Below are 16,643 nucleotides of genomic sequence, written 5' to 3'. Positions count from 1 at the left end.
AACTGATCCAGGAATGGTGCTAGGATGCCAGTGGGAGATTCTCCTGAAGTCAAGAAGGAATGGGGAGAGCAGAGAGGACCAAGATTGATATCCAGGGTCAGGGTTGATTCCTCTCTTCTCCTTTCCTTCCTACTTTTTCCATCTTATGATACCAAGAGTTATTTGTTGTTGACAATTCCAATAAGATTAAGTAGAACTTTTTCTTTTATTCAGTGGTCAAATGGGACATATCAAAGGGGACAATGGGTAGGGGTGGTAGAAGGGAAGGGCAAGATGAAGCAGGTTAAAAAAAGTCTGACAGTTCATGCTGTCAGTTCCTGGAGAGTAGAAGGTAGAGAGACGAAGGGCACAGGAACAATTAGATAACCCTCATGGACTCTCTGAATTTTCAAGTGGGAAGAGATCTCAAAATTCATCTGGCCCTACCCATACAGTAAACAGTGGTTAAATGACTTGCCAAAGGTCACATCATTAGAATTTTGGTTTCACTCTCAATCTAGTACTCTTTTCACTACACTACACTGCCTGTCCCAAACCATTCAATGGTTCCCTACTTATTCCAGGAAAAAGTCCAAAGTCCTCAACCTAGCATTTATGGACTATTTCTGCTAGGACATGCACTATTCCTGTAAATCACATAGGAACTCCCACTTGAAGCTTTTGCCCATGCTGTTCTAAGACTCTTTCCAGACCTACATCCGTGCTGTCCACAAAGAAATCCCCTTCCCTTTCTTCTCCAACTAATCATATCCAACCTTTCAGGACTATCTAAAATCCTACTTCTTTTATAAGGGAACTCTTGGCAACAATTCCCTGTGTCCTAAATCATACAGGTACTGAAGCACATTATAAGGAAGTGAAATTATTAAGTTGTGTAATATGTTAAAGAATCATAGGTTTAGAGCAGAAAGAGACAGACATCAACTGATCCAACTCCCTCATTTTACCAAGAAAGAAAGAGAGAGGGAAGGAGGGAGGGAGGAAGGAAGAAAGAAAAGAAAAAAGTAAGCTTTTGTCTAGAGAAGTTATGGGGCATGCTCTAGGAGGCCAACAGGTGTGTATGTATATATATATATACACATACATACATATATGTATATCAAAGTCAGGATTTGTACAAACTACCAATCTGAAAGCACCATGTCTGAAAGTACTTTCTCTTAAACCCCTCTGCAATCCTTTAGGTACTGTGCGTGTTCAGTTGAAATAAAGTGAATGTTGTGTGATGAAAGTTCATGGCACCATTGATTGGGAGACATAGGGCTGGGAGGGACATGAGAAGGTCATCTAGCCCCAAACCTCTCTTTTTTAGATAAGGAAACTTAACTGAGACCGATTAATTGATTTGCCTAAGGCCTCAGAGGTAGTAAGTTTCTGTAGTGGGATTTGAACTCAAGACCTCTGAGTTCAGAGCCTGTGATTTTTCCACCTCACCACTCTGCTAATCAATGCTAATCATATCACATCAAATCCTAGTGATAGCTAACATCTATGTAACCTTAGTATGTACTAGGCAATGTGCTAAGCACTTTATACTTAATAAGGATGATGATAATAGCTAATACACATAATGTGTATACATATGCATATATAGACATGTATGTATAGATAGATAAAAGATATAGTGTTTACTAAGAGCCAGACAGGAGGAAACTAGGTGGCTCAATAATAGACCACAGGGCCTGGAGTCAGGAAGAGTTGAAATTTGGCCTCCTGAGTGGGTGACCCTGGGCAAGTCACTTGACCTCTGTTTTTTTTTCAGTTTCCTCATCTATAAAATGAGAAGGGAGCAACGGCAAACCACTCCAGTATTTTTGCGAAGAAACCCCAAACAGGGCCACGAATAGTATATGCCAGGCACTGTGCTAGGAGTTTACAGTGAATAACGAAGACAATGGTAACAGACACTGACGTCGTTGTCTCAGTGCCAGGCACTGTGTTAACAGCTTTATAATTACTAGCTCATTTGATCCTCACGACCACCTTGGAAGGTAAGTTGGGTACTCTCCCCATTTTACAGTTTGGGAATCTGAGGCAAACAGGTGAAATGACTTGCCCAGGGTCACAGTCAATAAGTGTCCGAGGTTGGACACGGTGGCGGAAGGGAAGGGATTTTTATTTATGGATTCGGTCTCCCCCGTCCAAAACAAGGGGAAGAAATGAGCCGCATCCCGGGAAGCACAATGTCATTGCAGGTAACCAGACGAAAGGGCCACCCCGGGCCTAGCTGCTGGGGCCCCTTCCCACCTGGTAACCCGGCAGCGGTTGGGGCCGCACGCTCCATTATACACTTGTGGTCTGGGGTAGGGACGTGGCCCCGGCTTGCCGCAGCCAACAGGGGCAGCCCCGCCCTTCTCTTTCCCCGGGACTTTCTTCCTTCTGTCTCCCCGGCTCGGCAGGCAGCCCCTGGAACTTCGTGGGACTTAACGCGCAGGAGCGGAAGTGACGTTTTCCCGCGGTTGAGCGCGGAGCTTTTGGTGCCGGGCTAGGGCTAGAGAGGTGGGTGGAGACTGGGTTCTCCCGGTTGTTTGGTTGTTTTTGGGGAACGTTTAAAGTTTTCTAACGGGAGCCGAGAGAGGACGAGGAGCGGCTGGTGCGGCGCGTTCACGAGGAAAGAGCGCGTGCGCGCGTGCTCCCTTTCCCCCCTCACCTTCCACCCCTTCATCGCTCCTGCCAGTCAGTCAGTCATGCCACCCAAAGCCCCTCGGAAACCGGCTGTTTCGACCCCGGAGCCGCCGCCGCCGCCGCCGCCGCCGCCTTCCCCTCCCCCTCGCGAGGAGGAGCCGGAGCCGGAGCCGGACAGCGGCCCAGAGGACCTGCAGCTCGTCAGGTGAGAAAGCCGGGGTCGGAGTCTCTCGGGGGAGGGGGGCACCCGGCGGACGCCTCGGCGTACAGGGAGGGGCCGGCTGCCCGTCGGGGCGGCACTGCGGGCCCGAGCCGGGAGCGGGGGGCGAGCACCGGCAGCGGCGGCTTTCCTCCACCCGCCCCTGGCCGGGCTGACAGCTGCGAATGCGGGTCACCGGGCCACCGGGAAGGGGCTGCCTGGCGGCAAGCTTGGCCCCAGGTTGACAGGTGGGTGGGGCGGGTCTGGGTCCCTGGGAGAAGAAGTGACAGGTGGCTTCTTTCTCTCTGGGTTTGTTGAGGAAGACGGCTGGGGTGGGTGGGAGTAGTGACTGCTTGGAGGTCTCCAAGTAAAACTGTGTTTAATAGGGTAGAGAGCATTGTTTCCTTTCTAGAGATGTCCAAGGATCCTGTTCTACTCTGTATGTTGGCATTCGATGATTGTTTGGGTCTGAGGCAGTGCAATCTAATTAGAAATGTTAAAAAACAAAACACCCCGCCCCCTCCCGCCCCCACTCGTAAATCGCGTATTGAATGCCTGGGTGCGCATATCATACTTTGCCACTTCCTGTGTAATAAAGCTAATAAAAAAGTATTGTTTTTACAGTCTTGCAAGATCTTACTGACGGGGTGCTGGTGAGGGGGTACAATTTCTGTCGCAATTGAAGGCATGGTCATTTAATTGACTACTGAGAATGAGGGTTCACACTTTTGTAGTATTACAAGACTAATGGGAGATTTAGTGAGATCCGAGCTCTGAACATTGTGTATTGGAATGCTTTAAGATGTTTGGGTAGGAAATGTAAAGTTATTTGTAGTGATTTTGTAAGAAAATAACTAAATTTTTTTAAACATGATACATTTTTAAAACCCTTGTGAAACACTTTCAGTAATGTAATTTGCAATGCAAGCACTTAAAAAATAAAGCTGGAAAGGATTGCCCTAGTAATTTGGTCTTTATTTTTATTTCTTTCTCATATTTAGATGAAACTCATCCTTGCATGTAGGTCTGCATCAGCATGTCAAAGTTGACTTTAATTTTAAATTTTTGGTGGGTAGGGACATTGATGTCTCATATCTTTAGTATTGTTTTGTAGGATGTTTAGCAATGCCCAACTCACATGGAATTGTTTACTTAGTGAAATCTTTATGTGAGCAATCCTAGTGGATACAGTAGAATATTACAGGATGATATGTTTTATATATATGTCACGACTTCTTGGTTGTTTTTTTCTTTGTAGTTATTCTTTATGTTTAATATTGAAAAGCATATATTTAGTATATGTTCTCTCCAGTCAGTCAGCTAGTAAACATTTATTAAGGGCCAGGCACTGTGCTATGCACTGGGAAAGCAAAGGACAATCCCTGACTTCAAGGACCTCACCATCTAATTGGGGAGATAGCATACAAACGAGGTACAACAAGATCTGTATAGGATGGATTTAAGATAATAGACAGAAGGGAGGCACTAGCATTAAGAAAGATTAGAAAAAGCTTTTTGCAGAAGGTGGAATTTTAGTTGGAATTTTAAGGAAGCCAAGATTTGTTTCTGCCCTGAGGTTACAGATCTATTGAAGGCAATGGATGCTAGTATATACAATTAAAAAAAAGTTAACTTGATGTTATTGTTAGGTCCTACCATGGAATTGGGCAGCTAGATAGAGTGGATAGAGGGCTGGGTCTGAAGTCAGACTTGTCTTCTGAATTCAAATCTGGCCTCAGACATTTACTAGCTGTGTTACCCTCAGCAAGCCACTTAACCTTGTTTGCCTCAGTTTCCTCATCTGTAAAATCAGCTGGAGAAGGAAATGGCAAACTATTTCGCAGTCTTTGCCAAGAACACCCCAAATGTGGTCACAAAGAGTCAGACACAACTTCACAATAACAGATAAATGTGATATTTGCTTTGTTTTTAATAGGCTCATAGAAAACATTTGGAGTGTTTTAAATGTACAATTAAAATATTTGAGTAGAAAGAATACAAGAGGTCAGATTTCAGATGGTGGGTGATATAGCTGAAAATGTCTTTATTTAACTAGTCAAGTTCTAGTGACGTTTCTAGCACTAGCAATTCCTGTTTGTCATGACAGACAACAGACAATACAAAGGCATTACAGAAACAGCTGGGAAAACCAGAAAGCAGTTAGTAAAAAATTGGATTTTTGAGCAGCAACTTGCACCATATACCACAATAAAGTCAAGGTGGGTCTGAATATAAAAGGTTAGACAATAATAAAAATGAATAAAATGATATCAGTTATCTTTCAGGAGGAGAATACTTACCCAACAAGGTATCGAGGAAATTAAAGAAGATAAAGTAGATGATTCCAGTTACATAAAATTGAAAGCTTTTGCAGAAAACAAAAAAATCAATGTATTTAGAATAAGACAGGAGAAACTTGTCTTTTGGGAAAAAAAATCATTGCATAAATGTGTCTCAGAATAGTCCTATTTCCAAGATAAACACACAGTCATTTTACAGTGGATAAGTTGTCAAGGGAGATAAACCAAAGATTCTCTCAAAAGAGGTGCAAACTATCAACAACTATAGAAAATTGCTCTAAATTAGTAACAATAAGAGAAATCACACAGTAAGCTTTTTTAGTATTAAATTTACCAGGCACTGTGCTAAGTGCTGAAGATGCAAAAACAAAAGTGTACTAGAATACTCATAGAAGGTGAAACACAAATGAAATTAAAAACAACTGTGAAGTTTCACTTTATGCACAGAAAGTTCTAAAAGATGAGAATAGTTAATGTTGGATGGGATTTAGGAAGGGATGCATATAATACACTATTGCTGGAGCTGTGAATTGGTCTGTTTATTGTAGAAAGCAATTTGTAATTATGCTAAGAAAGTGACTAAGATGACCATACCTTTTGACCTTCATTGAGATCCTATTCTTAAGGATGTTAAAGATAGAAAAGGACCCATATGTACTAGAATACTTATAGAAGGTTTTTTGGTGGGTTTTTGTTTTTGTGGGGTTTTTTTGGTGGTAGCATAGAATTGGAAACTAAAGTATATTACCATTGACTGCGTAATGGCAAAAAAAATTTTTTTTTGCATGAATAGGATGAGATATTACTGCTTTATAATGAGACCAATATGAAAAATTCAAAGACTTGTGGGAAAACTTATGTGAACTAATACAGGGGTGAAGTAAGCAGAACTGGGAGACAATGTATACAATAATTACAACAATAAGTTGAAAAAGAACTCTGTGTAATTATATTGAGAAGAATTCTACCCCTTCTTTGAAGAGGGGGTGGAAGACTGCATAAACTGTTAGACAATTGATGTGTTGGTTGGTTTGCTAAACTCCTTTTTTTCATTTTAAAAATCAGTTTATCAAAGCAAACATTAAACCTTTACTATGTGCCAGGCATGTGAAAAGAAAATGGCTTGCAGAGTAAAGGGTGGGGGAGAGGAAGAATATATTGGAAATTAATATATTTAACAAAAAAGTTTATATAGTAGTAAAAAAAATTGTAAAAGGAGTATTTTCTGATTTCTGATTTTCTCTACAAGTAAAAATTCATTGAGAATATCCCAAGGTAATCACATACATCCAAGATATGATTATGAACTGACTAAAAAAAGGGAACCTTTTTCTCCACATCAGTTTGTGTATTTCTTGAAGGAAATGAGAATGACAGCAGTCTTCCTTTAAAGGCTTCCCTCATACTTTAAGCTATTCAAAATGCAGTCTGTCCACCATTATTCCTACTAATGTTGTAATCATGGATAATTAAACTCTAAAGCTGTAGTTCTTAAACCGAGTTCTGTGAGCTTATTTTTAAAAAAATGTTTTGATAACTACTTCAGTATAATTGGTTTCCCTTGTATTTTATTTTGTGAATTTAAAAACATTTTTCTGAGAAGGAATCTCTGGATTTTACCAGATTGTCAAAGAGGAGTATGACACAAAAAAGGTTCAAAACTCCTGCTTTAAAGAATCTACCCAGCTGAGGCAGGTCTACTTGGCTATAGTAATGGAAAATTTGATTTGAGACTTAGTTCTGTGCCTTGATTCAGCTATACTAGGTGACAAGGTCTCATTCTTCTCCAGCAGTGTTGATTTGGTCCTTGCTACTAGAATCTTTACTCAGCTGAGTTAGGTGGAAGACAAACTTCATTGTTATAACATCAAGTAGCATGTTTTAAATGGATATGAATCAGTCAATAGCAACATTAATAATAGCTGTTGCTAAGATTTGTATTAACACTTTAAGGTTTCCAGAATACATGCATACATATATATATATATATATATATATATATATATAATCTTATTTGGTCCTCACAACAACAGATGAAGAAACGAAAGGTGAGAGATGTTAAGTTGTTCAGAGTTACATGGCTAATAATTATTTGAGGCAGGATTTGAACTCTTTAAGTCTAGCACTTATCCTCTATGCCACCTAGCTAGTAATTATAGTAGTTTCTTTAGAGGAAAACACTTAAGAAATGGAAGGCAGACGTTTGTGAGGAAAGAAGTCTCCTGCAATGATATACAATTCTTTTTCTTCTAATAGTAAATAAATGAAATACAAAAGATTGAGGGAGAAAAGGGTGATAAGCCTCGCTTTGTAATACATTTTAATTGGTCAGGTAAGAACTGGAAAGTGTTCTGATGAAAGATAGCTAATTTTCAAGCACACATACTTGTCAGTGAAATTTTAAAAATGAAATTGATTCTGTGTTGACAGATCACCCAATGCTTCATTATAGTAATATTATTTGTAGTGCTTTCTCATCATCATCTCTTCTTCTGAAAATAGTTAATTCACATTTTTTTCTCCCACAAAACTGTTTTGTTACCTTGGAGTGTGAACCAAGCCAGCAGCTTTTCACCAAATGTGATATGTAGTAAAGGAAAGATCAAGGAAAGTAAATTTTTAAAAAGTATATATACATATACATAAAATAACATGTAAAATATTTTTGCACACCATACAGCACTATATAAATACTGTGATATTATTATTGTACAAAACACATTTTTTTTTAGACAGTAGGAATGAAATTAATAATACTTGTCATTTTTCAGGTTATCAGTAGTTGTCTGAGGGAAATGTTTTACTTTGCCTTCTTGGTTTATTTCCATACGTCTTTTATACACTTATTTCTGTCTGATAGGCTTGAATTTGAAGAAGCAGAAGATCCTGATTTTACTACATTATGTCAGAAACTAAAGATACCAAATCGTGTCAGGAAAAAGGCTTGGGAGAATTGGGAAAAAGTTTCATCTATGGATGGAATTTTGGTGAGCATATTTCTCTTAAGTTTTAAATTTTTTGTTATCTCTGATCACATTTGTTGAATACAGTTTTTACTGAAGTGATGTTAGATGTTACTAGCTTATGTTCTGCTTTATAGGGGAGAAAGTCCATAAAATATGTCCTGTAAAATGGCACTATTTTCCATTCTTTTGACATGACTATAAGACCTCAAAGAAGTGAGTTATTGTGTGTTTTAGGTGCTTTTGAAAATACTATTTTTAGAGTAATTGAAAATGATTTGTCACTTTTTTGTACATCTCACCAATTCCTTTATAAAAAGAAAAACAAATCTTTTGCATTCCAAAGAACTGAACGTGTTATGAAAACTGAATGCTAAAAGAAAAGTGGTAGAATACAGATATGGACTTTTGGGACATCCTGTATATTTGTGGAAAAGAAGGAATAAAAGGAAGTTGAGGAAATGTGATCCTAGTATTATCAATAAAAGTTTCCATTTAAATGATTATCTATATATTGCCACATTTTGGGTGTTTTTAAGGTAGTCCCAGCTTAAAAAATACTTGTTTGAACATTAGATTTTTGGAAGTAGTAAACAGTGGTTTATATTCCCAGAATAGTGTTCAAAAACCTATTTAAAATATAGTGTGGTTGAACTTTTTTTTTTGAGGGGGAAGGCAAGGCAATTGGGGTTAAATGACTTGCCCAAGGTCACACCGCTAGTGTGTCAAGTGTCTGAGGTCAAATTTGAACTCAGGTCTTCCTGATTTCAGGGCCAGTGCTCTATTTGCTGTGTCACCTAACTGCCCTGAACCTTTTTTTTTAAAATAGTCAACAAAAAATAAGTGTACTCTTGTGTTCTTTTGAACTGTTAGTTAATTGTATGATTTCTCTGTTATGGATTTACTCCTATCTGACAATTCCTTCTCAGTCTCATTTATAGTACCACCATCTTTGTCCTTTCTCTTTGTGGCTGTACCTCTAGGGCTCTGTCTTGGGTCCTCTTCACTTCTCTCTTAATGCTCTCTATGAAAAAACAAAAACCAACCAAACAAACAAAAAACCACTCTTTGTGATCTCATTAATGCCCAAAGATTCAAATGTCTGCTGTACACAGATACACTTCCATATCTATTTATCCACCTCTCCTTTCTCTTCTAAGTTTCAGTTCTATATCTCCCTCTACCGGCTCCAGCATTTCAATTCAGAATGTCCAAAACTGAACGATTATCTTTTCCCCAAACCCTTCCCCGTTTGTCAAGGATAAATTGGTAAATAAACATTTATTAAGTGTTTACTAATGTGCCGGGTACTGTTGTGAGGATAAAAAGCATAAGTATACAATGAAAGGTGAAAGACAATTCCAGCTTTTGAGGAGCTCATGACCTAAGGGGGAGACAACAAGCAAGTTACTTATGTACAAAAAAGCTACATACTAGATAAATTGGAAATAATCCATAGAGAAAAGGTACTAGAATTAAAAAGTCTCAGGAAGGGCTTCCTATAGAAGATGGGATTTTAGTTGGGGCTTGAGGGAAGCCAAAAGTAGGGATGAGAAGGGAGAGCATTCTAGGTATAAGGGAACATATAGTGAAAATGCTTGAAGTTTGGAGATGTGTTTCATTTGAGGAGCAGCCAGGAGTGGGGAGGTTATGAAGGACTTCAAACACCAGAAGATTTTGTATTTGATCAGAGAGGTGACAGGGGATGTAACAGTAATGAGATTTGGAGTTCCTTTTGTATTGCTAAGCTAAGAGGTACTTAGCACCTAGTTCAGATTAAGCCTCTGTTAAAGAAGCAGAAAGTATGAACTCCTGTCTCCTGTTGCTAATGTAACAGGAAGGGGCAACACTGTATATAAGGAAAAGCCCAGAAAGGGAGAGTTAGACCTTCTTAGAGCAGGCTTCATGGAGGCAGAAGCTGCTGCCACTGGGGAGGCTCAAGAGGAAAGGTTTCCCCCCCCAAGGCCAGAGAGAATGATTTCATGATTTGGAGAACCTGGATGAAGTGATTTTGATTCTGGCAACCAGCTGAAACTTCTGCTGAGTCTGAGGGACAGCTGGAGCTACTGAGGATTTCCGAGGGCCAGCCAGAACTGTTGAGGATTTCTGAGGGCCAGCTGGAGCTGCCAAAGACTGAGGAAGTATGACTGTGATGCTGGTACTTTTTAACGAACCTGTTTGTGGCTTTGATAAGCCTTGTCTTCGAAGGAACAGAGACTGTGAAGGATTTCAGATGGACTGGACACTGTGAGCTCCAATGTGGAGTGGGAAATGCACAGAGAGCTGGACAAGGACCTGGGAGCTGTTTGCCTTTGAACCCAGGTGACAGTTTGGTGAATCCAGGTAGGATCTGGGACCATGGAAGGAGATTCAGGGAATCTGAGAAACCACCCTGAGTCAAGCTGAAAGAAGACTTTACTTGGGTACTGTGTACTGACTGAGCAATTGTAAATTTACTAGTGACCTAGGGGTAGAGGGTCTGTGTATTTTCTAAAATAATTGAATAGTGAATAACAAAGAATGATTGACTAAATGATTGTACTTAGTTATTGATGACTGAATAAGTAATTGATTTGTAACTTAGTATGCCCCATGAGTGGAAAACTTTCACTATTGTACTTTGTGATTTGATGAAGGATTTTGTGAATGCTTGAGTTACTAAATGATCTTTGTTCAAAACTTTGTGACCACTGTAGTGGAAACTATATGGCAATTTTCTGTGATAAGTTGTAATATTGTGAATGCTGTACTTTGATTTACTGTGGATATTTTGCTTTGATTTGTTATGGAATAGAGTGTTCACTATACTGTGTAATCAGAACCTTAAAACCTGTTTACAGTAGCATCTTTTGGAAAGCTGCTTGTACATGGCATTACAGAGGGCCACTGGAGTTTATTGAATAGGTGGGTAACATGATCAGAGCTGTACTTTAGGAAGATTCACTTTGATAGTAGAGTGGACTTGAGGCAAGTAGACCCACTAGTAGGCTATTGCAATTGTCCAGGCATGAAGTGATGAGAGTCTGCACTAGAGTGGTAGCAGTATTAGAAGAGAGGAGGTGTATGCAAGAAATATTACAAAAGTAAAATTACAATGACAATAATAAGTAAGTTTGGAATGTGGAAGATAACGAGTTCTGTCTTGGACATGTCAATTTTAAGATGTTTGTGGTGGGTGCATCCACTTCTAGATGTCCAAAACATAGCTGGAGAGATGAGACTTGAAGTCAGCAAAGTTTAGAGCTGATAAGTTGATCTGAGAATCATCAGCATAGAGATGGTAATAATATATATATATGAGATTTAATGAGATCTCCAAGTGAAATAGTATAATGGAAGAAGAGGCTGCAGGACCAGGCCTTGGGGGACACCCACCATTATTGGGCATGACCTGGTTGAAGATCCAGCAAAGGAGACTGAGCAGTCATTTAGGGAAGAGGAGAACCAGGAATGAGAAGTGTCTTGAAAACCTAGAGAGAAGAGTCTCAAAAAGAAGAGGCTGATTGACAGAGATTTTCTTGATCATCTTTTTTTCCCCCTGGTTCAGTAACATTTTAAATTTTGTCTAAGTGTTTGGTATCATCCTGTATTTCATGTATCAAAATGATGTTGTCTTTAGCATGGACAGTTCCTGACTTTGCTTGTTCTAGTCAAGTTGCTCTTCCTGTTTTGTTTTCTTTGTTGCTATTACATCATGGATTGTGATATTAGAGTCCAAATGTTGTAATTTCACAGTTTGTTGTTGTTAGTCCAGTTTAGTCCAACTCTTTGTGACATCATTTGGGATTTTCTTGGCAGACATACTGGAGTGGTTTGCCATTTGCTTCTCCAGTTTATTTTGCAGATGAGGAACTGAGGCAGACATGGTTAAATGAATTGCCCAGGGTCACATGGTTAGGAAGTGTCTGAGGCCAGATTTGAACTTGGGAAGATGAGTTTTCCTGACTTCAGGCTTGGCACTCTATCCATGGTGCCACCTAACTGCTCATAATTTAACTGTTATTAATAGAGAAAATGGTTTGTTATAAAAATTTTGACAGACCTTTTCCATTTTTTGTCTTTTGACATTTTTTCATGTTTCATTCTTGAATACTCCTGGGATGTCCTAGCTTAATTGGGCGTATCACCAAATTTGTTTTACTCTGTGCAACTTCTCACTATTTTATGAGATGTTGTTCATAATCTCCTGCCCTCCTTGGTCACTTTATTTCTCTGTTGTCTCAGTTTCCTCCTCTGTAAAATGAAATGGTTTTATTGTATAACCTATGAGGCCTTTTGCAACTCAAAAGTCTATGATCCTGTGATGCTTAATATTTTTCAGGCAGGTTTCTATCATAAGCTGATGGTGCCTTTGTATATTATATCTTACTATTTAGCAAGTTCAAATGTTTGCTGGCTGATGCTGTTTCTATGTTCATTTGACTTCCTTGAGGCGATTTGATTTACATAGGTTTACCTTCAGTCAAGGTTTAAATCGGCTAAACAACTCAAAGTTAACTTAATAGAATTGGCAGTTTCTTACTTATGAACATCTGATTTTTGAGGGACCTTTCCCTACAAATGACTGCTCTACCTTTACCACTAATTGTACCATCTGGTGGCTTTAGCAGGAACTGTTGCCATACAGGGGGACTGTTGCCTAGGGAACCTCTGTTTCCTTTTAAAGCCACTGTCACTGTATGTAGACCCTTCATTCCATTATCTTCCCAGAAGCTCTGATCAAGGAAGTTTCTTATCTCATTCTGGAAATTGGGAAGAAGGGAAACTCCTTTTCTTTTTATAGGGTGTTTATAATGTGGTGAGAGGTAAGAAGTACCCTCTGACTACATCTATGACCAAAAAGGCTCTTAGTGTCTATAATTCCAACTATAATTGCATTTTGCTATAGAAACAATGTTACAAATTGTGATTATGTTCTGTAGTAATGTAGAATAGTTACATTGTCAGTGAATTTATATTTAATAAGGGCCTCTGTACCACATTCTATGTTAAGTGCTAAGCTAAAATTGTGAGGTAAGTAGGCATTTATGGGCTAGCCTGAGAAACTAATCACCATTTATAAAATATTATGGTAAAATATATTCCTTTATGAGAGCAAAATGTAATGTTTTAAGTATTATTTGGTTTGTATTCCCTTTTTGTCTTATATGTTTTATGGTAGAAGACAACAACCTATAGAATTCCAATTGTTTTTTTGCAGGATTGCATGTTTGAGAGTATAATATGAATAAATTGAGGAATACCTCACCTTTGGAACATCTCTTGAATACATCCCTTTCTCTCCTCTGACACGACTACCCCGCAACCACTCTGGTACAGTCCCTCATTACCTAATGCTTGGAGTATTGCAGGAGAGTTGGTGGGTCTGCCTGCACAAATCTCTTCCTTCTCCAATCCATCCTTCATTCATCCACCAATGTAATCTTCTTAATGTGAAGGTCTAATCATTTCTCACTCTACTGACCTTGCAGTGGTTCCCTATCACCTCCAGGATAAAATACAAAATCTTCTGTTTGGTATTCAAAGCCCTTCATAACATAGCTCCACCTATTTTTCCAGTCTTCTAATACCTTATTCCCTACCACATACTCTTTAATCCTTTGACACAGCCTATTACACAAAAGAGACTTCATCTCCCAGCTCTGGGCATTTTTTCTGACTGTCCTTCATTCCTGGAATATTCTCCCTCTTCAACTCTACCTTTTACCTTCCCTGGTTTCCTTCAAGTTCCAACTAAAATTCCACCTATTATAGGAAGCCTTTCCCTAACCCCTCTTAATTCCAGTACCTTAGTTATTTTGTCATTATCTTGTATATAGCTTTATTTTTAAAATTCACCTTGTATATAGCTTGTTTGTACATATTCTTTGCTTGTTGTCTTCCCCATTAGATTGTGAGCCCTCTGAGGACAGGATACATCTTTTGCTTCTTTTTGTATTCCCAGAGCATTGCCTAGCACTTAGTAGGTATATAATAATACTTAGTTGGCTGGTGATTGTTGTCCTTTGTTCTCGAAGAGGGCCAAAATAATATTACTATGTTAGAGTAAAGTTACAGTGTGCTTGACTGTTGCTGATCAGACCAGTATGAGCACAGAATACTCTACCACAGGTTGGGCACAAATAGACCATGTGAACATTAGGGGTGGATTCTCTAAATTTACACATCTTGAGTTTCTTTTGAGCTACTTCAGTATTGCTTTGCCCATAGAGCACAGCACCTTCTCTGACATGAACATGCCAGGCCAAGCGGTCCTGTGCCAGTGTCTCCCATGTCACACAATCAATTACAAAATTCTTCAGAGACACCTTGAGAGTGTCCTCGTATCGCTTCTTCTGACCATCATGTGAGTGCTTGCCTTGTGTGAGTTCTCCATAAAATAGTCTTTTAGGCAAACATGTTTGGCACTCAGACTTTGTGGCCAGCATTCTCTGCAGTAGTTTCAATGCTTGGCAGTTCAGCTTGAGAGAGTACCTCATTGTCTGGTGACTTATCCTGCTAGATGATCTTCAGAATCTTCCTAAGACAATTCAAATGGAAGCGATTCACTTTCCTGGCATGTCCAGGTTTCAAAGGTATATGACAATGAGGTCAGCACAATGGCTCTGTAGACCTTCAGTTAGGTAGTCAGTCTAATACTGCTTCTCTTCCACACTTTCCTTCTGAGCCTCCCAAACACTGACGTAGTGCCTGCAATGTGTATTTCAACCTCATTATCAATGTGTACAACCCTGGAAAGTATACTGACAAGGTAAGTGATCTTATCCACGATATTCAAAACTTCTCCATTTCCTTTAACCAATGGTTCCACACATGGATGGTATGGTGGTGGCTGATGGAGCACCTGTGTTTTCTTTGTGTTAATTAGGCCCAAATTAGCACAAGCAGTGAAGAATTGATCGATACATTGTTTCATTTCAACTTTGGCTACATTGAGTGTACAATCATCTGTGAACAAAAAATCATACACCAACCCTCTCTCTACTTTAGTCTTGGCTTGTAGCCTTGAGTTAAATAATTTACTGTCAGTTTTGTAGCTGACCTTGATGCCATGTTCATCCTCATTGAAGACTTCTAATAACATTGCTGAAAACATTATGCTAAAGAGCATGGGAGCAAGCACAAAACCTTGTTTCACTCCATTGGTGACTTAGAAAGCTCAAGAGCTTTTTCTGTTATCCAGAACCTGGCAAGCATGCTATCATGGAATTGACATACAATACTGAAATACTGATGAACTTTGCTGGACAACCACATTTTGATATAACTTTCCATGAGGCCTCACATCTGGCTGTGTCAAAGACCTTGGTCAGATCAATGAATGTTGTATACATACTTCTGCTCTGCTCCTGGCAAACACTACATTGACCATTTGGTCCTTTCTGAAGCACACTGGCTTTCAGGTAGATGAACATCTTTCAGGTGAAAGATCAACCTATTAAGGAGGACTCTGGCCAGAATATTGCTAGCAATGACTGAGAGACTCTTCCCCTGTAATTGTCACAGGACAATCTCTTTCCTTTACCTTTCTTTTTCTTTCTTTTTTTTTTTTTGGTCTTTATTAATTTGTTTACTTTTAGTTTACAAGATTCATTACCACAATTCCTTGAGTTTCAAATTTTCTCTCCCTCTCCTCGGCCCCCACCCCATGGTGGCATGCAATCAAGTATAGTATCTGCAAATACTTTCACATTAGGCATTAGTCAGGTTATAAAGAAGGATTCTATCAGATTGAATGAAGAATTGGAAAGAGGAAACAAAACCAAACAAGAAAAAGAAAAAGGGCAGGTAGTTTGTTTCAGTCTGGGTTCAAACTCAGTTCTTTCTCTGGATGTAAACATCTCTCTCCATCATGAGTCTTTTGGGGTTGACTTATGACTCTGGATTGTTGAGAAGAGTCCAATATGTCAAAGTTGGTCGTCACACATACGTTGTGTCTGTAATTGTGTACAGTTCCTCCTGGCTCTACTCTTCTCACTCAGCATCAGATCATATAAGCCTCTCCAGGTAAATATGAAGTCCATCTGCTCCTCGTTTCTTATTGCACAATAGTATTCCATAACATGCATGTACCACAACTTGTTCAGACATTCCCCAATTGATGGGCACCCCCTTAATTTCCAGTTCTTTGCTACCACAAAAAGAGCTGCTATAAATAATTTTGTACATATGGGTCAATTTCCCACTTCCATGATGTCTTTGGGATACAACCCTAGAAGTGGTATTGCTGGGTCAAAGGGTATGAAATTATTTATAGCCCTTTGGGCATAACTCCAGATTGCTTTCCAGAATGGTTGGATCAGTTCACAACTCCACCAGCAATGCATTAGTGTTCCAATTTGTCTACATCCTCTCCAGCATTTGTCATTTTCCTGTTTTGTCATCTTAGCCAAGACTGGCGAGATGTGGTACCTCAGAGTTGTTTTGATTTGCATTTCTCTAATCAGTAGTGATTTAGAGCATTTTTTCATATGCTTATAAATATCTTTAATTTCTTCCTCTGAAAACTGCCTGTTCATATCCTTTGACCATTTATCAATTGGGGAATGACTTGTA

General features: G+C 39.2%; 1 protein-coding gene across 1 annotated transcript in view; it reads left to right on the top strand.

Annotated features, from left to right (window-relative positions):
* The first annotated feature begins 2,424 nt into the window (after window positions 1-2,424).
* The window catches only part of RB1 (RB transcriptional corepressor 1), a 186,098-nt gene continuing 171,879 nt past the window's right edge, over window positions 2,425-16,643 (top strand). The window contains exons 1-2 of the mRNA XM_069063662.1: window positions 2,425-2,830; window positions 7,985-8,111. Of these exons, the coding sequence (XP_068919763.1) occupies window positions 2,688-2,830; window positions 7,985-8,111 (270 nt within the window). The 5' untranslated portion in view covers window positions 2,425-2,687. The remainder of the gene's footprint in view (window positions 2,831-7,984; window positions 8,112-16,643) is intronic.

Source organism: Petaurus breviceps, unplaced genomic scaffold (assembly GCF_028583685.1).
Source record: "Petaurus breviceps papuanus isolate PSGF00001 unplaced genomic scaffold, PetGlider_PUasm1.0 90594, whole genome shotgun sequence".
Classification (NCBI taxonomy): Eukaryota; Metazoa; Chordata; class Mammalia; order Diprotodontia; family Petauridae; genus Petaurus; species Petaurus breviceps.
Note: the sequence above shows the minus strand (reverse complement) of the source record. Positions and strands in the feature narration are given on the sequence as shown.